This window comes from Porites lutea, chromosome 12 (assembly GCF_958299795.1).
Source record: "Porites lutea chromosome 12, jaPorLute2.1, whole genome shotgun sequence".
NCBI classification, from domain to species: domain Eukaryota; kingdom Metazoa; phylum Cnidaria; class Anthozoa; order Scleractinia; family Poritidae; genus Porites; species Porites lutea.
This window is the reverse complement of record NC_133212.1, coordinates 14,053,176-14,077,119: the sequence shown is the minus strand read 5'-3', so window position 1 is coordinate 14,077,119 and position 23,944 is coordinate 14,053,176. Positions and strand designations below refer to the sequence as shown.

Sequence of the window (23,944 nt, the reverse complement as noted above, 5' to 3'; positions counted from 1 at the left end):
GGCGCAGAAGTGGTTTGTGTGGCCATAAATTCAAAAGTTGCAAGCTGTGGTTATAACCTTCTTATTATTTAATTTTCTCGAAGAATGCATCATAGTACAACGAACTTAAACGACATTTACTAATTTCCTTGAGTTGTACTGGAAATGTGCGTGCGTAAGTCCGATTTTTTTCAAGATGCATTCACAAAATGTGTTCATATAAGGAATTTCCTGGATATATAAGGTCCGGAGCTCCGCCGTGGACACAAAAACATAATATCTTTGTATAATAATCTGCCCAAAGAAATTCAAGTTTGCCCACAATGCGTTTGAAGTCACTGAACTTTGTCGCACTGGAGCTGATATTTTAAAACCCACGCTCGATCGGACATTTCTAGCTTCGCAGATCACTAAAATATAAACAACATCCTCAATGTAGAAGTTTTGGCGTTGATATGTGGGCAGAAAAAGAGTTAATCTTTATCTAGTAAATCTTCCCCAAGATCTTTTCAAAGCAACCATAGTTTTTTAAACTTGATCGTTTTGCGCAGATTAATTTTGCTTTGTGTGGTCAAGTTGAACATGCATAACACCTGTTAAAGACCTACGCGTAAGTAAGATTTCCTTCAAACAAAGTTGAAGTTACATTATTGCAAAAACTTCTTTCCAATTATATGTAAGATTTAATTACCGATTGAGGTCACTTTAAGGACCATAGAGGCCACTCTAAGCTGGCAAAGAGATGCCACAAGCAAAGAGCAATTCCATAATTCATAAAATTCAGGTTAAGTGAACTAAAAAAAGCTTCAATAAGGTTGCAAAACATAAAAAACATAAGGCTTAAGGCTCTTATACCTGCTGACAAAGAAGAAGTGAATTTTCTGTAGGGAAACAACCTACCTAAAGATCTTAAAAGCAAAAGATCAGTTGCAAGCCTCGCAGCCAAGCCATGATTCCGACTACTTAACTAGATTAGCTACTTTTTTGAGTAATAAATAACTGGTCCATGCGAGGGTCTTCATTCAAGCAAATTAAATTCAGCAAACTGAATCATTAGAAAATACAGAAAACTGCACAAAAGGATTTGTTTTGCTTGCTTCAGTCAAATCCAGCTCGGGCAAAGAGTCGATTGTTTTGGAGTCACTGCCGGCAGTTGTCGTTCTCCGCTACTTCACAGCGAGTGAAAGGAAAATTTGCGTACTGAAAGATAACAAAACTATGTAATTAAACTGAAAAAACTAAAGGAAAAAAACTCTGACCATTATTACTTGAGCAACAGAAAAATGATCGAAGTAGTCTTTTCATCTCAAGTAAGCTTGCTGGCCTTCTAAAGTTCCGAGGAAGTTTTAAGCGCTCAAGTTTGTTCACTCGCAAGCGTTAGCATTACGGTTCTTCGACTGAAGACAAGGATAAAGCTGGTTCTGCAAAGGTAAACAAATCTGGGCATGTAAAAAAACTAACCGTAACTACTAATGACAGAATACAAGAGGGTTTTAATTCAGTCCGGCGAAAGAAGGCGAAGAACTGGACACAAAATCAATTCACAAATCGAATGCACGATTATCAGGAAAATACACACCTCTTTGGAAATGTTCAAAACGTTTTACTCCTCCTCAGACTGACGGATGATCTGTTTTTACTCTGACATTGGTTGTTCTGAATCCAAAGTAATTTTCAAGTGACGAAAAAACAACAACAACAACAAAATAAAAAAAAAAGCGTTTACAAGGAGCAAACGTTCGCACCTCGTGAATTTCATTTAGTCTCATTCAGAACTCTCGCAGAACGAGACAAACAAACGCAGGCGATAAGGGATGCGCAGAAGCTTGCGCAGAACGTTTTTCCGCCCTGAAAGACCAACATTGACGTCACGTAGTGTCCAGTCTATCACGCGGCCATTTCAGAAACGTTTTCGTGAAGTTTTCGGAAAGGCTCCGATTTTGATCTTTTATCTTTCTATAAAGGCTTGGGAAGAAAAATCTTTACCCAAATCTCACTTAGGATGGTTCTTTTTAGTGTTTGGTGAAGGTAAAGCGACAAAAGAAAATATGTCAATTTTTTGCTTCATTTGACCTTTAAAAGGAATATAATTTTGACCTCCAGGAAACAGCACTATATGATGACAAAGAATAAACATGACAAGAGGATGTCAATTAGTTTAACAATCAAATTATCGCAAATGAACTTACATGTACACTGAGAATAGTCAAAGGACTTGATTTGTTTTTGTGACTTTTTTCTAGGCAAATTACTTGTTCCCTGAGCTGCTATTTTAATAATGCCAGTTGACAGAAAGTTAACAGCTATTTATTGCCAATAATACAAAGAATTTGAAATTTTAATGATATGAAGTGTAAATAAATCGCTAAGGGACAATGTTCAACCTGCATGGTAAAGCAGGAGGGAATATTTTAGGACTCATGTTTCGTTCTGCGTCTCTGTCGTTAGTTCCTGGTGATTTAAGATCTGAACTTGAGCTTAGTCATCGATGAAAAGCTCTCCGCTCCCAAGTTTGAGTCATCACGACCAACTATCCTTTTATTTAAAAACAGTATAGATAAAAAAAAATACACTATTGTAAAAGCCAGCCTCAAAAGTTAAAAGAAAACTTTGAAAGTTTTTGAGTAGTATTTAATCCCTAAGGTAAAAGACAAGATCTCTGGCAATCTCCTTATTCTATTTTGTCACGGTTTTGATAGCAGCGTGATGGGCGGTTTTTATTCCTTATCTGGAACAAGAGAGAAAGAGAAAGAGCGTCGCGTATTTATCGGAGACAACTCTTGGCATCCACACCCTCCTTCCTTTTATGCGTCGTATGGTTAAAAATGAAGTATCTTACTCATGCATAATTTTTTCACAAATCTCCACTGAAGAAAATATAAGTGATCGAGCTTTCAAGAAAGGAAAGGGACGCCTTTTTCTAGATGTAACATTTAAGGATTCTACTTTACTGAACTTTATTCTAAATTGAATTGGTGCTTGTTGGAAAGGTGTTTGCTTTACTTTCCATCTTTTACTAGAAGTAGCCTAATAATGTCCTCATACATTGTAAGTAATGGGATTAATTGACAGTGAACTACAGTAGTACTACAGATGAAATATAGATCGAGAACAGCTCACTTATAACCATTTTTTATTACTCAGCCTTTGTTGTTGTTTTTTTGGAGTAAACAAAGTGAACGAATAGAAGCAAGTGATGATCAATTTGCGTGGTTTCAAGATACTTTCTGAGAAACATTTTGCTAGTCTTCTTTAACTAAAAAGCTCATGTAGGTACCTAGTATAAGCTATACAGGTATTGATTAGTTTGGGTTGTTGCTCATGCAAAGACATCGAACAGTAATAGAATTTTGGAGTTAGAGAAATAGAATAAAAAGAAAACAAAATTCGACTTTTATTTAAGAAAGTTATTTAACACCTTAGCGCATGAACCATAATATTTTCGTAAAGAGTTTCACTCTTCATTATTCATAATTTTTTTATTAACTAGGCTTGAATAAGTTCTACCAGCAGAATTTCGAGCACAATAAACAATTTCAACCTTCAATGCCGACAGGTGGAAACAACCATTTTGTTTGCAGAACCCACGCGTAGTCCCAACTGAGAGCAGAAACTTGGTCGAGCACACTTATTAAACCCGTTCGCAGATATGGCAAAAGTAAACAAATGAATGTCCGGGCATGTGGCTGAAGTTAGTTTATATTGTGATCTGTTTTTAGGTTTTTCTCATGGTTGATTTCTGGTTCACTTCTCATTCTAGTAATCCTATTTTTTGTTTCGATTTTCCTCGAGTTTAAATCTGCTCTAACGGCTTCGTACGTTTTTTCGTCTTTTTCAGGGGCCTTTTGCTCTAACTTGTTTTTCACTTCTGTTGTCCTTGGCAATTGTCGCGGTTAGCGTGACATGTAAAAAAATAATAATCTATGAGGTTGTCTATGTATTAATTATTTTCCGTTTCTTCGTTTTGATCGTTTAAATTTTATCGCTTTTAATATGTTTTTTTTGCGGTTTTCGCCAATTTTATAGTACTCTATTTATCATTTGTGGTGTCAAATGGCCCTAAAGTCTTTTTCGATCTATCCTATTCGAAAATTCTCTCTCCCTTTTTCCCTCACCCCCTCCCTGATCATTTCCTCGTTTGACCTCTGTTTAGCTTTCGTACCGGTGGTTGTCTCTTACCTTGCGAACCACAAAAGAATAACACACCAAAAAACTGCATGCTTTGCAGGCTACCCCAAAAGGAAAATTAATACTCGATAGTACATGTTCTAAAACTTTAAGCGAACGGAAAAGAACTCGCTGCTGGGCAAGGGAGGTTCCATGTTCTGATATCAAGAAATATTGAGAACGAAATTCCATGTTGTATAAACAGACAAACAGAAGGGTGTCACCTCAAAAAACAGGAAGCAAGCTGCACCATTCTTGCTTCAAATAGCTAGATAGTTTGCACAGCCGGGTAGAGTTGTAACACTTTGGCAAACAGTCCAGAACTGTGTTTTTATTTGTCAGCATTCATCAAAAATCTGTGCGATGTCTTGGGTATCATGGAAAAGTTGTCGTTTTTGCCTAGCTGGCCATGAAAAGGCAGACGAACGACGAAAACGCAACTTGTGTAAGGTCACTCTTTGGTACCACAGAATACCCTAGGACCACAGAAAACCCAAGATTTGTAGTTGAGTTCTCCTTTTAAAAGGTGTTTCGATACAGTTTTTTAGAGGCCATACCGATATAATTTTTCAATCGCCTTAAAAGTGTTTTTTTTCCTTGTCCGATCGCTATAACATTTTCATCAGTAATTGACTATGGATTGAAATTTGTCAAAATGCAGTTTTAGGTAAAATCGATATTACTATGACAACAATAAACAAAAAACTTTGAAACTAAGAAAAGCCGAATTTTGGGTGATCTAGACCAGGTACTGAAAATCCAACACTAAAACACCAAAAATCTTCATAATGTATATCTAGCCGAATTTTTGAAAACATACCTCAAAATGGGCTAGAATAATTTCGCACAGAAAGCTGGCGATAGCCAGGTTTCTGGTCACTGCAGTGAGAAAAAACATAGGGCGCTTTCTGTCCTGGTTGGTCTCATTGTCAAGCTCAGTCCCTGAGCTAACTCGCCATGGGTTGGAAAGGGTCCTCCATGTCAATCCCTAGGGGTGGGGGGGATGGTGCTGCAAAAGCGTTGTACCTTCCGTTAGTCCTGCTCTGGAAGAGTCACTGCACTGGTCATGTCTGCCTTTAGTTTGTCATGTCAAATTCTTGTAACGTTTGAGGCCCATTGGTCAATGAAAGCATTCCCCTCAAGCACGTGCTAGGCTGGGGGGTTGGAGGAAGTCAGGGGGGTGATTTAACCTTGAATTCTCTGTTTAGAACTTGGTTAAGTCTCAAGCGTCCTCCTTCATTTAGGGCCTTTAAGCAGCTAGACTGTATGGACAAGTCCAGAGTGTCTTTTTGATGGACTTGAATGTTTCATTTGCTAATCAGGAACCAAGAAGAGAGTCACCTTTAGAGAACCATGGGTAAGAGCTTAGTTTCTTGGCAATATTTACTTTAGTTGAGTCAGTTTAAGGTGTGTGGGCTCCTGGAGTCCGATGGTACGGTTTTCATAAATCCGGCTAGATGTAATAATGTCTGAAACTTTTATTAAGATTTATTTACTGCAACACCTTGAAATTTCAAGACAAACCTATCCTACGAACTGGTCAAAAATCCTCGCTACTGCATTCACTGTTTTGACGTTATGCTAATGTTTCCAAGTTAATGCGGACAATACATTGGAAGTAGTGGCTGCAAGAAAGAACGAGCGCGTGAGAGGGAGACACGCGAGCGGAGAACGAGCGACCTGCCCGGAAGGCCCACAAAAATAGCTCCCGCCCCGAATCTAATTACCTGGCAGGGCTGCGTGATCTGTCAAAACGTTTGACAGAAAACGATTGACCACGCACAAACAAAGTGTGCCGCCAAAAAGCGTGGTACATTTTATCCTCGGTCTAAATATATCTGTTATAAAGATTAGCTGGGTTATCTGATTATAGAGCGATGGAGCAATAAACCGATGGTTAACACACAGCTTAAATCGTTTTTAACGACTGGCACAATAAATAGGAAAGAACAAAGTCAAAAACAGGTATCTTTTAAGGAATGCATGCTGTGTATAATTATAAAAAGCTATTAAATATTGTCCTCTGACCTTACTTTGTCACAACTGTACAGACACACAACGATCACAGCGTACGTGGAAAATGCCAAGTGGCAGCTGTTTTGGAGCATGCAGACATGTCCTGCTAAGCAGACCTAAACTTAAGAACACAAACTGTACTGAGACGTTTTCTGCTGCAGTAACGAGACATAAACAATGGACCTCAGGTCGCTACCGAATAAATATTGTGAAAGGTTTTTAAATTCATGTCCCTGGTAAGTGTTTCATTTCATCAATCATGTCCAAGTTTTGATGGCATGCCTTCCATCGACAACACAGACTACCAAGTTCTCCTGAGCAAAGAATCTTTCAGCTGATCTTTATTGCAAAGATTCGACAAATCTTTTGTCTCTCGCGACTTATGTTAATGCATACCCAATGTCAGCTCTTTCCGTCGTGAATACCGTTTGAACATTTCAACTTTTCTTGTAAATGACAGCCACATAGTCCCTTTAAACCAGACCAAGAGACTATAAAGGGGACAGAGAGGGCATCCCCCATATACACCCTATTCCATAGGTAATTCGTCTCGAGTTATTTTTAGAATCGGGATAAAGTTACCTCGCGCGGGGCGTGGATGTTTCGTGGAGGTTTCGCATGACCAAACGCCGTGAAAAACATGTCGGGCGAGAGGCAATGAAAGCGTAAAAAGATCGAGAGCATTCCTGAATATTGAAGCGAAATGAGTCGGCGCTCACCTGGGAAAAAGAAATCGCTGGACTCTTTGACAACCCGTGAAATCAGTTTAACTCGAAGTTGTCGTAACCTCAGTGCTTTAATAAAATGAGAAATTTTGCCGGTCTATTGAAACCGGTCGTTTGTACAATTTAGGGCGTTTAAGATCCAACGACGCGGACGACAACTAGAACGTCAAAAAAACATTAGGTTTAATTAGCAAAACAACAACTTCGCACGTGCAACACACTTTTTTGTTCATTTCTTTCCCGTTTTTGCACGACTACGACGTGAAAATGCCTAATTTCGCGTTTTATGGAGGACGTAAATGAGCAACGACGAAATTTTATTTCTCTTCCTGAGCTTGAATATGGTCCCTTGAAATTCAGCTTCAGGAGGGTTCGCCTACAATTGACAAAGTAAGTGGGTAGGAATAATCGCTATAAAGACTGAAAAAAATAAACATCAAACCAGAAATTGCTCTCTTCATACTGTAAATTATAAATGATCCTGAGAGAATATTCAGTGTGTTAAGGATTTCCCTGCTCTACTGTTAGCTCTATACAAGAGAGGAAGGGCGATTCTTTTTTAATTTCGGTTTCGCTGACACAGCTTTCGCAGAAATCTCGCTGTAGTCGTTTTCGTCGACAAAAGGAATAGCAAAATCGTTCTCCGCGTCTTCCCCCATTTTGTTCTGCGTCATTTCGTGAAGGACGCGTGGCTCTCAGCGTGGGTCATCCACGCGGAACACATTGGCGCTATGTGATTGGCTGTTGTCTAATCCCCCTTGAGATCTGTGGTGTTAAAAATAACTCGAGACGAATTACCTATGGAATAGGGTGTATATGGGGGATGCCCTCTCTGTCCCCTTTATAGTCTCTTGACCAGACTAAGGTGACCTCCGAGACCTGAACTTCGATTATACCTAGGGGAGGAGGGGAGGTAACTCTATTGTTTTCCACCCAAGTTTCTTGACCCACTCCGCCTGCCAGTATGACGGCATAGTAACGGGTAAGAGCCTCGGGTCGCTTGTGCAAATTAGCAACGGATACGACAGTTATCTGGACGAGCGAGGTCGAGGAAAAGCTAAGAAGCTAGCGAATATCGCTATACATCGTTTATTTGATCGAATCAGTGTGTGAGCTTTGGTGTTGCTATAATCTGCTTGTGTAAACCGTTTTGATATTTTGTGTCCGTGATTGTATAATTTTGTTAATTTGTTCTACCGGCAGTGTTGCGGGATCGCCATCTATTCCACGCGACCGGCAAGGTCATCAAAGCTTAAATCTTTTTTTTTTTTCTCTAAAATAAGCAAGGTCCAGTCTCCAGAATAGGAGGTTCTATTCACAGATCACACATGTTTATATTTCATCTACCTTATTCTCCTTTATTTTCGCGGGACTTAAATGCAGTGTAAATTACGCGAAAATTTTCTCGGCACATTTCGCGAGTCTTTAATTTCGCGATCGCGGAGAAAAATTGTGTTTGCAGGGAATATAATTTCGCGAAATAGACGATTAAGTGACTTTATTTTTTCTTTTTTACAAAAATTGTACGTTAATCAACAATTGAAACAAAACCAATATGCTGTCCCTTAGCGGCAGCCGTATTCCTCTAAAAGTTAGTCTTACAGTAATAAAAAAATCTTCTTGTTCTTCCGAGTCATCATCGAGTATCGAGAGTATCGTTACATGTCCTTTCTAGGAGATCTCAATAGAATCTTCAGTCTCTTCAAATGGATTCTCAGGGGGATGAACAAACGATTCATCTAATAGTTGGGCGATGCCAGCCTTTTCCCACCCTTTAACGATGTGACAATTTTTAAAATTTTTAAAACTAAACTAGTGAGCAGCACTCTGCGAACTGTTGCTCTAAAACTTATTTATTCTCCTACGCGTTTCGTCTAACTAACGTAGACTTCTTCAGGGAGTTTTACAATCAAGTACTAAACGCCTGTATTTAAGCCATAATATGACTAAAAATAATGATGGTCGCAAACATTGAAGGTTTGGCCGGATTTACGAAAAGGAACAGGCGCAGCTGTGAATTTTTTTTACGCAAGGCGTGAGAAAACTCTGGGGCCACGGTTTTAGCTAAAATTAGTAATAAACAAGTTTTACAGCAACAGTTCGCAGAGTGCTGCTCACTAGTTTAGTTTGAAAAATTTAAAAAATTTTAAAATTTTTCAAAAATTTTAAAAATTAACATCTAAAGTTGATAGATGATAGCTCCTTGTACTAACACCTTGTGTTAAAAATTGTTTAGGTCGACCCTTGAAAACACAAATACATGATTTTCTATGGGCGTCGATAAAACCCGGAACATGGAACACCCCGGAACATTCCGGAACATTCCGGAACATCCCGGAACATGAAAAAATTAAAATATTTTTTTATGAAAAAATAATTAATTAATTAAGTAATAATAATAATAATAATAATAATAATAATAATAATAATAATAATAATAATAATAATAATAATAATAAATAATAAAAAGAACAATAGATAGAAAACAATTCATTGCAAAAAATTTACAATAACAAAATAAATAACATAACATAACATAAAAACGAAAAATAAAGAAACAAACAAAGAAAGAAAGAAAAAGAAACTGGTATCATCTTCGAGTATGAGAAAACAATATTTTGTCGCAATGAATTTTTTGGGCGAGTGAAGGTCCATTCAAATGACAGTAATGAGTGAAGGCTTGCTTCAAAATTCAAAATATATTAAAATGGGTCGCGAGGAGAGGGTTTTCAAGCTTTCGTCACACAGCCACCTCTTGTAAATGTTTGCCATGCGGTTTAACGGTTATTCATTTACGGCTTTGCGACCGTAAGAAGAGCTTAGGGGCTAGTCGCTTTGGAGTTGGATAATTAAATTAAAGATTCACATTCGCCGTGAATAGTTGCAGTAGCAGTGGTAGCGCAGCGGTAGTTTCTAACTGTTATCAGTTAGCCTGAATTTTAGCCGTCTCCCAGCAAACTCCTCTTGCGACTCGAGGAGACGTCTGAAATATCATGCTCACTGTAAACAGTATAGAAACTACTACGAATGTGAGTATTGTCCACTAAAATCCAAAGACAGGAGCCCCTATACTCTTCTTAAGTTCACAGAGCCGCCTAGTCTGTAAGTAATTCATGTCAACCTCAAGTGAAGCAAAGCACCTCAAGTAAGCAAATGTCGGTTATATATAAGGAGGCTATATGCTGGCTTGAAATGAGCTACTTACCGACTTGGCTTGACATGAAATACTGCACCGACATTTTAGACCATCGCAGAGCCGTAAATGGATAACCGCCAAATGATTAACTCATGGCAAACAATTACAAGGGGTAGCTCTGTGACGAAAGCTTAAAAAAAAAACCGCTCATCGCGACCCATTTTAAGTGGCTGTCCACCTAAGAGCGGTCTGGCGAGTTTGGGATCGCCAGTAAACCTTCCCTTTATTTTTTGTGGGTGAAAAGAACTTAATGAGGAATGATTAAAATCGAGCTAATTTTTTTCAAAATCTTTTTCTGTGCTTCGCTACAGCACAAAACTTCTTTCCTGTCTGAGAGCACTTTTTCAACTTTATTCAATGGCCAAAATTCAGTAATTTTAAAAGCCGCGCTTCTCCGTAACGGATAAATATCGCGAAATTCTACATAGTACAATGGATTTAGCTGCATTTGACTTGTCCTATGACGGAATCTTGGATAATTTGACGCAAAATAAAATAAAATTAATAAGATCAAAGACGAGCCACTTTGCGGTTTTTTTCCCCCTTGACAAATTCCTCCAAAGTAAAAGCTAAAATATCCAAAGCGGTACAAAAATCACAGGCAAAATACACTTCACAGGAAAGACCTTACCTTATTCTGTTAGAAAATAAAGTTAAAGGTGCGGGTATCATTCTGCATCGGACGCGAACAAGCGTTTTTGAGAGCTCCTTTTGTCAATATTTACCCAATTTTGCACGTTTGGCGCCTACACTTAAACTCATATGATAAGGCTGATATTTTTCCCACGGGGCAGAATCTTGGTATGCTTCGTCAAAATAACGCACAATTGTTGTTTTATAAGCCATCTTAGGCCTGTAAACCGGCATAAAATGTCATAAAATACATGTAGGAATTCTTCATCTACTCGTATATTATGCAAATTTAAAAGTTCCTTTACAGCGGGTTGTCGATTTCAGCAATTTTCAAAATCGTAAAGAATACAATTCACTTCTGCTCAAACGAAGCCCTTTTTGAGTTTGGAGTCTCAGCAACTAAAAGGCTGAATAAATACTGAATTCAGCTCAATTTCCTTTTGGGTTTTCTTCAGGGTCATATGCTAATTAGGATTGTTGTCACGCAATGAAAGCGGATTTGGAGCAAGCAAGTTGTGCCTCCTAGTCAATGTAGCAGGTGAGCGTTATTACGGCTCATTCGAGGCGATGCCACTTTACTTAACGAAAGAAAATATTACAGAGAGCGAACTTACTTTGCAGCAGGCTGGGTATTTTGGTAAAACTGCCCAACAAGGTGAAAATATGTTTGTATGTCCGATACATCGTGCGACCCTAAGGAGGGACTGGGGTAATCCAACTGGCCGCACAGAATGCCGATATTCAGACCATAAGGGAAAACAGACTTGTGCCGGTGAAAAGTTACAGAGTGTCGGGGTCAGACGGTAAAAATTGCCGCCAACCGAGAAACTTCCAAAATCTTCTAGTGGTGTCTGCAAATTCGTGGCTAACTGATGGGCGGCTGCAGAAGTTAAGGGGAGGCGGGATAAGGTTTAGCGAGAAAGTCAAGTCTTACCTCACCTCACGATTTGATGTTGATAAACAAACAGGCAGGAAACCAGACCTTTCTGAGGTCGCAACGGACATGAGAACGACCAGAAATACAGGTCAGACAGGTAGTTCAAGAACGTTCCAGAGACGAATGGCTTACAAAGGGACAAGTTCAATCATTCTTTTCCAGACTGTCTGCAATCAGCAGGAGAAAAAGGGCTGACCAAAGCCGAGAATGTTGAAATTTGTGACGAAGGAGATTTGCTCTCAGTGCTCTTGCAAGAAGAAATTGCGTTTCTTATTGATGAACGTAGAGACGCAAGGAGGTCGAAGATATTTTCAACAAGATGGGCGTAATACAACCCATCAGGTACGATGGCTATGATATCTGCGAGCAGACCAACCAAGAAGTAATCTCAAAATTCAATGTGAAAACATCTGCGAATATTTTGAACTGTCGTTCAAATCTTAAGATACAAATACTGCTCTAATAAATACAATCACAGACATGGTGAAAGAATGCAGTTTAATACTGCCGCACCACCCCGTAAATGGCCAAAAGGCAGGAACTGGCAAATTGCCACATTGCATTGGGGTGGGCCGAGTTGCCTAGAAAATTCCTTATTGTTTCTAGGTCGAGTTCGCGGAAGTGTTTTCTCAGGATTTTCGTATACAGTTTGAAAGTTTAAATTTCAAGGTATATTGTATGCTTGTATAAGACGATAAATCTCAAGTAACTTATAACTTGACAACAACCCTTGAAAGTATGTGACCTGCTTTTTCGTTCAGTACTTTATTAACAATACTAGTAAAAGAGCAGGCCTCAGTTGTTCAAAAGTTGGGTAGGGCTATCCATCGGATGAATCTCTATGCAATTGATAAGTATTAGGGAAACCAATTGCTCTATCCAGTGGATAGTGATTTACACGGTGGATAGCGCTATCCACCTATTGAACAACTGGGCCCCAGAAGGATAAAAGTTGTCTGCAGGACAGTTTTTTTTTTCTTTAATAGATATGAGTTAAGATCATTATTGTGACACTTTACTTTTTGGCAATAAGAAATAAATAACATAAAAAAGTCACCAAATGCATATCAGCGGCACCCAACGACTGTTTTCTGTGAAATATCTGTTCGGAGAAGCAAAAAATTGCCTAGAATTTTCTATAGCTTGAGGAAGACTAAAAATTTATTAGATGACCGTTCCATGCATGTACAATTTTCGAAGCTAATCTAATAAATTCCGTACAATTTTCTGAAGTTTAATTTTTCCTATTTCAAACCCCAGGTTAAGCTATTTTTCGTAGAGAAAGGAAACCTAAAATTCCCGGAACCGAAAATGTGATACAGAAAGGAATCAGAAAAATCCTAACTTTCGTAAAACTTTAAATTGCAGCTAAAATTTTCGGGAAAAAAGACTCACGGTTTGCCTTAGTATGACCCAACAGATAAAATGTTTTTTAGCGCCACTTGGAATACATTTCTAGAGATCTAAAAGTACTCTAGATAGCCTAAAAAGTGTTTCAATGCATTTAGGAGGAAACCGTCGTTGGGTGCCCCTGGCATAATTTATAATAGCTAGGAGCTAGGGATTTTTTCTGGTAATGAATCGATTTAATTACAAGCAATGTGGCATTTTACGTAGTATTTACTGCTCAGTTTTACCTATATCTTTGATTGTAACCGTTAATTTTGGCAGTTGCCTGATGATTGCCTCGCAAGAGGCATGAAACTCTGGGTAGCAACAAATGTTCAAGATTTAATCCAGTTTCATCTGTCTACTTCTATTCTGCTCAAGGTTAACTATCGATCAGGACACCACTCTGGCACTTCGTTGTATGTATAATATATATTATCCTTCCAGCCCTGTAAAATTCTTTTTTAATCTCGGTGTCCTTGTTTTCCCCCCACCCCCTACTAATAAGGTAATGGTTCAACCTTTATTTGTTTTTGCAAAGAAAGGGATCGATACTGAAGGTATATTGCGTGACAAAAATGCAAATTAGCATGACTGATGGCGTGTGGGACAAACGTTCAATATTACCCGCACTCGGAAAAACATTACAACAGACATACCCTTCACCAAACTTAAAGTGATTCTTAAAAATTTCTCAAGAGCTACACGAGAAAAGTCATCCGAGGTGAGAGAATCCGACATGTTCATGATAAATGAGGGATAAACACGGATGCGGGAATTCAACAATAATTCAAATCATGTCAAATGCTCGAAACGGAAAAAGAAACTCAAATGGAATATGAGATAAATTTCTATTTTAAAAAGGGTATCCGGTTGCTGAGTTTCCAAGCTGAAGATTGATTACATTTGAGAAGAAGTTAACAACCGTACGTAGTTTGAGATTTTAACATAGCTGAAATGGACAACCTGGCTGTAAACAAGCACGATTTGCATATCCGACGGGTTGATCAAGAATGTCAGTTTATGGCATTATTTTCGGCTTTCATTTATACAAACTTAAAAAGGCTAATGAAAAGAAAACACATGTTCGTTATTTTGAGGATACACAACAACATTCTCAGCTGCTGAGAAAATATCTACTTAATTAAAGTCGTGGTGTGTGAGCCGTTAAGCGGGCAAATCTATGCAAATAATGTCGAAAAGACGCTCTTAAAAACGTTTGATCACGTCCAACGCAGAACGATACCCGCACCTTTGACTTTATTTTCTGACAGAATAAGGTAAGATCTTTCCTGTGAAGTGCATTTTGCCTGTAATTTTTGTACCGCTTCGGAGATTTTAGCTTTTACTTTGGAAGAATTTGTCAAGGGGGAAAAAAACTGCAAAGGGGCTTGTGTTTGATTTTATTAATTTAATTTAATTTTGCGTCAAATTATTCCATATTCCGTCATAGGACAAGTCAAATGCAGCTAAATCCATTGTACTATGTAGAATTTAGCGATATTTATCCGTTACGAAGAAGCGCGGCTTTTAAAATCACCGAATTTCGGCCATCGAATAAGGTTGAAAAAGTGCTCTCAGACAGGAAAGAAGTTTTGTGCTGTAGCGAAGCACAGAAAAAGATTTTGAAAAAAATTAGTTCGATTTTAATCATTCCTCATTAAGTCCTTTTCACCCACAAAAAATAAAGGGAAGGTTTACTGGCGATCCTAAACTCGCCGGACCGCTCTTAAGTGGACAGCCACTTAATATATTTTGAATTTAGATGCAAGCCTTCACTCATTGCTGTCATTTGCATGAACCCTCACTCGCCCAACAAATTTTAATCGGTTGCGACAAAATATTGTCTTCTCATACTCAGAGAGGATACCAGTTTCTTTTTCTTGATTATTTCATTGTTTTTGGTTTTTTTTTTGGTTATTTTACGTTATTATGAATTTTTACAAAAAATATTTTATTATTATTATTTTATTATATTTTTTTTTCATGAAAATTATTTTTATTTTTGCATGTTCCGGGATGTTCCGGAATGTTTCATGTTCCGGGTTTTATCGACGGCCGATTTTCTATGTTCATTAAATTTCGCGAGATCAAAGTTCGCGGTCGTTATTTTTCGCGGGTCTTTAAGTTCGCGAATTTTTTAAAAACGCGAAAATCGCGAATTTAAGAACCCGCGAAAATTAAGGAGAATAAGGTATTCTTTTGTTAATTAAACAGGCCTAACTTCATGTCATTCCTTTCGAGTGTAGCCCTCGGTTGATCTCCTAATTCTCCACCAAATCCAGTCAAGCTAGTTCGATCGATTATCTACATCAAGGCGGCCCGTTATAGCCTAAATAATGCGAAGTAGCTTTGAAATACGCGCTTAAGCTGCTAATTTTCCTCAAATGTATATTTGAATTCATGATAAATACAGCTCCATGAGCTTCAAACAGCGTCTGTGGCAGAGAAAAATTGTTTTGATATGACAAAATTAATTTTTCAAATCATATGTGTTACTGTGGTGCAGTGGTCAAGCGGTTTCTTAAACGTGCAGATAAACCGGGGTCGACTCCCGTTGACGTTGTTTTCTGTTTCTTATACCGTTTTTTTTTTCTGTTTGGTCTCTTTTTTTGACACTATTTTTCCTTTTGGCCTTTTTTTCTTTATTCTTACTGCTGAACCTGCTGGTCATGCACTCTGATCAATATATATTTTAAGCTGGAGTCCGGAGTTTTATTTTGGAAAAAAAAAAATACCACTGCCTTTGTACATCGTCTCAATCATCAATATTATTACCCTAAAATCTCCACTGGGTCAGTTGCCCCCCAAAAAATTAAACGAAATCTTTTATTGGCTTTCGGGATTTAATTACAGAATTACAAGTGTATACCCAATGCAGTATTAAAGTGGGGTACAGCAACAAGATTCAATGCTCATAGTCTCTCACAAATACCTGTCATTTAGCTTCCTCTTTCAACGGTGCAGCTAAGCGAACTTTGAGAGGAATGATATGGGGTTCCACTAGCTCTGAAGAGCTGGAAACACGCACAATGTAAAGTATAATACATCCTTTGAAGAACCTCCTATTGCTGTGTCTAAACTCCTCAATCTAGCTGTGTACTGCCCTCAAAAGTGTGACCGGTCGGCATAATTGCTGGTAAAATTTAATCGACGATAGAAAGGAGTCATTGAAATTCATTACTCCACTGGATATTTCATTCCAAAAAAGTGCTGAAGTCTAGTTTTCTATGACAATAGAAACCTTAAAATCTCCAAATCCAAGAAATCGGAACAGTATTTCCGTGATAAAATCGACATTTTTATCCGACTCTTCGATTAAAACTTTGCTCGCCATTTTGAAAGTTACTGACGCGAGACGTGACGTCATACTGGCAGGCGGACTGTACCACAGATTTCCTTTGAGACACCTCTCCCCCCCCCCCTGATTATACCATTTAGTGGTTTCAGTTCAGGAGCTGGCGTCGTAATATTCACTACGTTGTCCATGAACTATTGATTGACAGTTTTCTCGCCCAGCGCGGTTAATTTTTCCCTCGGGAGCATCTCGACCAATTGGAAATATCCACACTCATAGAATGCGAGTTGAACGATTTTCGTGGGCCTCTCGGGCGGGCCCTCCCTCTCCCCTCGCGTGTCTCCCTCTTACGCGCCCGTTCTTTCTTGGGCCCGCTATGCAGGCTACCTCTTCGGTTTTTTGTGGTTTTAAATCAACAGCTTGTACTAAGAAAATGTGTCATTCTAACATTTTTTGCTTCCTTTTTTTTTTCTTTTCGTTCCTTTCTCTCACTCTTTTTTTCTGCGACCAAAACAAGAATCACAAAGACTCTTCAGCTATCAAAGTATAATCAAAGCTGATAAAAACAACGCACCTAGCCAAAACGAGATATTTTGATGGTCAATTAATCATGATCATTAAGTATTTTTAATTTCTTTTTAATTTGAAAATTAAGAAAACAAACCCTCTGTCTAAGTCAATCAGAACTTTTTTTTTTTGGCCAAGACGTCATAATCATCGATTAAGTGCCAAGCTTTTTGTTTAGTAAATTAGTTTTGAGCAACAATTGTATCAACAATTCTTGGAACACCTTTAAGTTTTAATGCAATAGACATTGCTCAAAGTAATTTTGGATTAAAATTAGCCACAATAGATTACAATACACATCGCTCTTTGCAGTCTTATTATTATTATTATTATTATTTTACGACATTATTTAAATAATGGGCATTCTTAACAAATTATCTTCGGTTTACGGACTGACTACGGAAACAAATCACTCAGCTTCAACAACTTTGAAATTAAGAGAGAAAGACAAACGGGTACTTGACCAATTAAAATTGTGAAAACACACATACAAACAAAATACAAGCTAAAATAATAAACTTTTGTTTCGCACGGTTGTGTATCTAACAACATTTTTTAATTTTTCCTGTTAAAATCCTTAAATAGGTCAACTGCTCCAAGAACATTAAATACATTTGTAACGCATAAAAAAACTGTTAACATAACAATTGTATTTGACTCATTAATTGAACATTTTGAATAGAAACACTATTGAGAAAAATGAAACCTTTTTTTCTAGAAAATGACTCCTTTTATTTTTTCTAATTAAAAGTGAAATCTCCTTTATATACCAAAAATGGATATAATATATCTGTGGCAAATTCATAGGGATTATTTTTAGGTATATTTTCAGAATGCGTAGAAACCAAAATACTAAATTGGTATTTCGCTGTTAATCATTTTTCAGACATAAAGTTAATTCGGGTGACAAGAACGTAAATTAAAGTTTTTATTTGTACTACAAGCGAAAATCAATCAATAAATTGTCATATTTAAAATTATATAAATTGCTTACCATAAATCGCAGCGGGAGCTTTTTCATAGAGTGTTATCAAAGGCAGAACCTTGTGTGTGCTACTCCACTAAGATGAATATGATTCTAATTTTGGTGAGTAGAGGCAATCTCACAGTTTCCTCTTAAGCTTCCTTTGTGTCATTGTATTTCTATCGGTCAGTTTCGTTTGATCAATTACAGGATCTACCGTGCTTACGGAGAGTCCAAGTCTAATACTAATTTCCTTTTCTACACTTAAAGAAGCAAATTACTTTTATGGCTTTAATTCAGTTATAGGACACACCTAGAAAAATATAACTAGTAAACCAGGTTCTAAGGTAATGGGTTTGCCATAGACAAGGCCATTTCTTCACGTACGACAACTATTCTGTCCAAGACTAATTTTCCCTTGTTCATAGGACATTATTCAGGTTCAGTAATTAACATCAGGCACCAGGGGAATTCCGCGTACAGTGTACACGTGTTAAGACTTCTAAACAGAGCCCCTTCAAGTTTTAAGCTCTTTGAATCAATGTGATACATTGTTACTTGTGCTGTATTAACGCGATAGAGCAACTTCGCCGAACAAGTACCCTCTTTCCCAGATTCAAATATAATTACGGTAACTGGGTTTACTACTAAAGTGTTCTGATACCATGTTCTTGAACGGTAGGCTTTGTGCAGTTTCGTTGCCTGTCTTCCAACAGTTTTGGGCATAAGCTGTTATTCATGCCATGAATATCTAGGCTCAAACCAGACGTGCAGCAATCCATCCACTAGCAGTTGTGCCTCATATTACGACTCTTGCATGACTTTGAGAGTTACAGCTCAGTTCATGGGATTGAATATTTCACAAACGTTGAAAGACTGCGCGATATCCTCTACGTGCAGCTCAACTGTTGTCTGCGACCAGGTGAATAGCACTATGTCAGGAACCGGTATCACCATGCTCTCATGCACTTTAGACTGTTGCAGTGGAGATTTATGCAATGGGCAAGGTACTTCATGCTATGTGTGACTGTGTGTCAGGGCGTGAAAAATCGATGAAATCAATGGTCGATGAAAATCGTTGACAATTCAAAATCAATTAATCGATTGTTATTGATAATGCAGAGAGATAAATTCAGTTCGAATGCCAATCGATGGCAACCGATGAATCTCGCGACTACTTTTGTGTGATTATTGATTGGTCATCGATCTACCAATACCAATCAGATGCCAGTTAACAGAATTTAATCGACTGTTATCAATTGATCGCTTGATCAAGTTTTCAGATCATTGATTTCATACATTGTTTACGCCCTGGCGTGCGAATGTTTGTGTAAGTCTTTAACTTATTACTGTTGATGAAACATAAAGCAAATAACGAAGGAATAATTTCTCGATATTTTGGGGGAGGAGGGTCGCGTAGAGTCATAGAACTTCATGGCGATGTTCATTCTCTTAGAGAGATTTTATGCTGAATTTAATAACATCGAAAGGGGACATTAAGCTTGGTGGCCTTATAGAGCGTTGGCAAGCTCAATGATACCGTAAACGACAGGACCGAATTTAGTCAACGCTAGCTGGTTATGAAGAATTACACCGGGAAATAATTAACAATTATTCCACGAGCGCGCGTTAAATATGAGATGGTAGATAGCCAGCGAGGCGCGTTAAATATGAGTTGGCTATAATCATCTCATATCCAAGAAGGGCGAGTGGAATAATTTTTTTATTAAAAACGCCCACAAAATATGGAGAATTCTTCCCGAGTTTATTTGTAAAAACAACCGACTTTCAGCTTGTTTTTAATTTTTTCGTATAATTAATATTTATTCCTCGAGCCCGAATGGGCTCTGAGTCAATAGCCCATAAGGCTGAAGGCCGAATGGGCTATTGCCTCAGAGGCCATTCGGGCTCGAGGAATAAATGTTTTAGTAAAATCCAACTATTTGGTCATAAATATCGGGAACAAAACAACCTTAGCTAGCAAAACGCGATTCAGCCGACATTGTTTTGGTTTTCAAAGCAGGCGTTTTTCGCTACTAGTGGGCTATAACATATAGCCTAGTAGTGGCTCAACCAATCAGAACGCAGCATTGATAATAGACCACTAGTTGGATTTTACTAATGGCTCATATACCATTATGACTAAGCCAATCAGAGGTATAGAATTGCATTATCCAATGATTCAGTTTTTAACACAGCAAATTAGAGACGGAGAAATATTTTACCGTAAATCCTCTATTAAGGCCTCCCTCTCAAATAGGCCCCCTCTCTAATAAGCCCGTCTTTTCAGGGCAAGAAGTTTAATCAGCTCCCCTCTTCCACTTATCATTCTTCTCTAATAAATGTTGAACTGTATTAATCAATAACGACTGCAAAACTTCGTGTGGACTGATCCGGGCCGTGGTTTATTCACAGCTGGAAGTTCGGATTTGTTTTTGATCCTCGGCTGCATGACCCCCAGCTTGTTATACTTCAGCTTTTCCACTTTGTTTTCTAGTTCTTTATGGAGAACTAATACCATCGACTTTGCTAAATTAAATAAGCCCCCCCGTCTCTATTAAGCCCCCTCCTCAAATGTGTTTGAAATAAATAAGCCCCCAGGGGGGGATTAACGATAAATAAGTAATTATGGGAGTTATTTACGGCGATTTCACGTAGTGTTCCAACTTTTTTAACAGCTTCGGCCAAGAAGCGCTCGAACAAACGAAGATTAGCTGGACCTTCAGTGCTGATGAAAAAAGCACTGGCGACCGTCAAGGAAAGCATTGCTAATCTGATGACCAAGAAACAGCGAATGTCATAGGGTAAGATTTAAAAATCACGCTCAAGCATTTATATTGACATATTTCATTGTTTGCCAGGTACTGTCAAAGAAAAGAAAGAAAGAAAGAAAATGAATAGAAGAGGAGAAAAAAATGAAATAAGAGGAAACCTAGGGTTTTGATTTAATTCCAAGCCAAATAAGAACTGGCTTTAGAATCACACTCCCTAACATAGGGCCAAACCTGGGTGCTGAATCAACAAAAGTAATACATAACTTAACAACAACCTGGATCATACTCTAGTCTTTCGATTCTCTAAAATCCGTTTGAAAACATACCGCGCGTACGCTTAAAAACTTAAAAATGTCAAAAAGCACCGATCTTGCTAAGATCCTTACTGACAGAGGTCTTAAAAATTGCATCAAGTGTAATTGCACCATCTTTAACCTTCATATTTGATTTGACTCTCTCCTCTGGGATTTGTGTTGATGAGTGAAAAATGCACGTGTGTGCCGGGTCTACCAAGGTAATGATCGTCGTAATTTAGGAGATTATAGACTTTTTTCAATCTTTTTTCAATCTTTTTCAATCTTTAGTTGCCAACAATTAGTAAGGTTTTCGAGAAAGACATTTTTTAAACCAACTATATCGTTATCTAAAGGACAATTCTATTCTCTCTGAATTCCAGTCAGGATTTTACCCTCTTCACTGGACTGTTTCAGCTTTGATTCAAATGTGTGACAAGCGGTTTGAAAATATGGACAATGGAAAGTTGACAAGGGTACTTTTTCTTGATATTCGTAAGGCCTTTGATTCAATTGATCATTCGATTTTACTAGAGAAGGTTGAGTATTAAGGAGTGTCTGGTCGGGAACTGATGTGGTTTAAGTCCTATATTACCGCCCGACAACAACAATGTTTCGTAAATGAACATTTATCTTCTCAAACAAACTTACTCTGTGGAGTTTCTCAAGGGTCTCTTCTTGGCCCCCTGCTATTCCTCATTTATGTAAATGACTTACCAAACTGCTTAGGATTTACCTCCCCCTGTTTACATGCTGACGATTCCCAAATATTTGGCTCTAGTACTGACGCAACTGTTCTTGTTAATAATATCAATTCTGCTCTAGAAAACCATTGTGATTGGCTCACAGTTAATAGGATCCAATTCCATCCTTTAAAAACTACCGTAGAATTCCGAAAATAAGCCCCTATAAATATAAGCCACCCAAAGTCGTAACACAAAAAAACCCTCCATTAAATCGCCCCTCCAAATATTAACCACCCAGGGGCTTGTACTTGGAAATCGCCCACAAATACAAAGTAAAACAAAGCCAAAACGGGGAATTTCATTCCTACTATAAGGATAGCCCAATCGATTTTAAAACTCAAATTTCCCTTCATAGATAAGTCCCTCAAAAGGGCCTTTGAAAAATATAAGCCCCGGGGCTTATTTTCGGAATTTTACGGTAAGTTAATGCTCATTGGGTCGAGATATAACTTAAATAATAAATCTAAAGATTTGCCTGATTCTTTATCCACTGACAAAAATATTGTTTCGCATGTAACCTCAAACAAATGTTTGGGAGTATTATTAGATGAAAAGCTTACGTTTGAGACTCACATTAAGTATATATGTAAAAAGTCATGCGCTGGTATAGAAGCTCTAAGAAGAATTAAACCTTTTGTTCTGCTTTGAAACCCTTACAACCTTATACAATTCACTTGTACATCCTTACTTTGATTACTGTTCCCCCTTATGGGATACTTGTGGAAAGCAACTGAAAGATGAATTGCCAAAGAATTCAAACCGTGCGGGTAGGGTCATTACCGGTTCTTCATATGACATTAGAACGGGAGATGTGCCTGATATGCAATTTGAAATGGCAAAACCTCGAAACCAGACGCTCACATATAAAGGAATCCCAACGTACAAAATCCCCAATGATCAATGTGCCCCTCATTTGAGAGCCTCCTTTACAAATTTCAACGATACCGGCATCAACTAAAATCTTTGGAATCTTGAAACTGATCTAGCAATTCCGAGGCCAAAGACTAATTTTCTCAATCGTAGTTTGAAGTATAGTGGTGTTATGCTCTGGAAAAATGTTTCTTATGAGGCAAAAACAGCACAGTCGCTGTCCGAATTTAAGAGCAAATTTGCCTCTTTTCTTCGCTCTGATTCATTAATTTGTATGTAATATTTTAAACTTGTGAGATCTCTCTTCAAAGCTCCCACCAACATAATTATATTGTAAAACTAGCTATATTATATATTACATTTTTACGTAGTTAATTATTCCCTGTAATTTTTTTTTTATTTTTTGTGAACATAGTACTACCTCGATGTATTTGCTTGTAATGCGTGTTTGCCTACGTTCACTAGGAAACCAGCTTTTGTTGCGTGTGGTTAGCGTAGTAAAATATATGTGTTGATTTGATATTGATTTTTGAATATCATCGAAGTAGTGTCTTTTAGAAAGCCGGCTTATGACCAGCCAATCAGTGTTGTTTCGCAACAAAGTTAAAAGATCTTTTTGTTTTTCTTTCACAGATTCGTGTATCGGGCGTCACAGGGATAAAAGAAAAAAGAAGGTAGATGACTCTCCGTTAGAAAAAGGAACATAGTAGCGGATCTAAGAACTGTAAACATGGAATTTAGGTACAATTACTAGAATGAAAATAAACAAGGGAAACTGGACAAAATTTATTGTGATATCTATACTATGTATTGACTCATGCAACGCAATTGCAAAGGCGACTTTTAATCTTCAGAGTTCGCTTGTTTTTTTAAAGGGCCGTAAATTGCAACTTCTGCTTCCACCATCCCTTACTCTCTACACTAATAGCGCGAAATCTTGTTATAGCGAGAGTGTTTAAATGCATATATACAGAGTTTGGCTTGGAAAGTGAGGTCAGTTTTTACCCTGTCATCGAGAGTCTTGAAAAACAATTGAGAAATCGGAGTTTTTCTGCATAACATAAGAAACGCAACTTAACCTTTTTCACGCGCGTGACTTAGAGAGAAAAACAGGGTTTCCCCAGTAACAGTGCCTAGCTCTCGCGCCACCTCCCTTAAGTGAACAACGAAATCTTGGCACATTTGGTCGTTGTTCACGCAATAATGGATCCAGTACCCTCCTTAATCTAGTGGAATCTCGATATAGCGAACCTCCATAGAACAAAGTCCTCGGTATAACGAAATATTTTTTGAACCCCAGTAATAGTAAAATAAATGGAAACTGATAAGAACCTCGATATAACGAGACCTCGGTATAACGAATAAATTATGCCAGTCCCTTGGGCTTTCG

At 37.9% G+C, this 23,944-nt stretch overlaps 1 protein-coding gene, 1 long non-coding RNA gene and 1 pseudogene across 3 annotated transcripts in view; 2 read left to right on the top strand and 1 right to left on the bottom strand.

The window, feature by feature from the left end:
- LOC140921288 (uncharacterized) overlaps window positions 1-2,254 on the bottom strand; it is a 39,391-nt gene extending 37,137 nt beyond the window's left edge. For both annotated transcript variants that reach the window (XM_073371278.1, XM_073371277.1), the window contains exon 1: window positions 2,169-2,254. In XM_073371278.1, coding sequence (XP_073227379.1) covers window positions 2,169-2,170 — 2 coding nt within the window. In that variant the 5' untranslated portion in view covers window positions 2,171-2,254. The remainder of the gene's footprint in view (window positions 1-2,168) is intronic.
- A 15,628-nt stretch (window positions 2,255-17,882) lies between these two features.
- Window positions 17,883-23,344, top strand: LOC140921644 (uncharacterized). Its single transcript, XR_012164031.1, has 4 exons — window positions 17,883-17,994; window positions 18,554-18,878; window positions 20,550-20,675; window positions 23,188-23,344. It is a non-coding gene; the product is annotated as an uncharacterized lncRNA (long non-coding RNA).
- Window positions 22,111-22,834, top strand: LOC140921753 (uncharacterized; annotated as a pseudogene).
- Window positions 23,345-23,944: the final 600 nt, after the last annotated feature.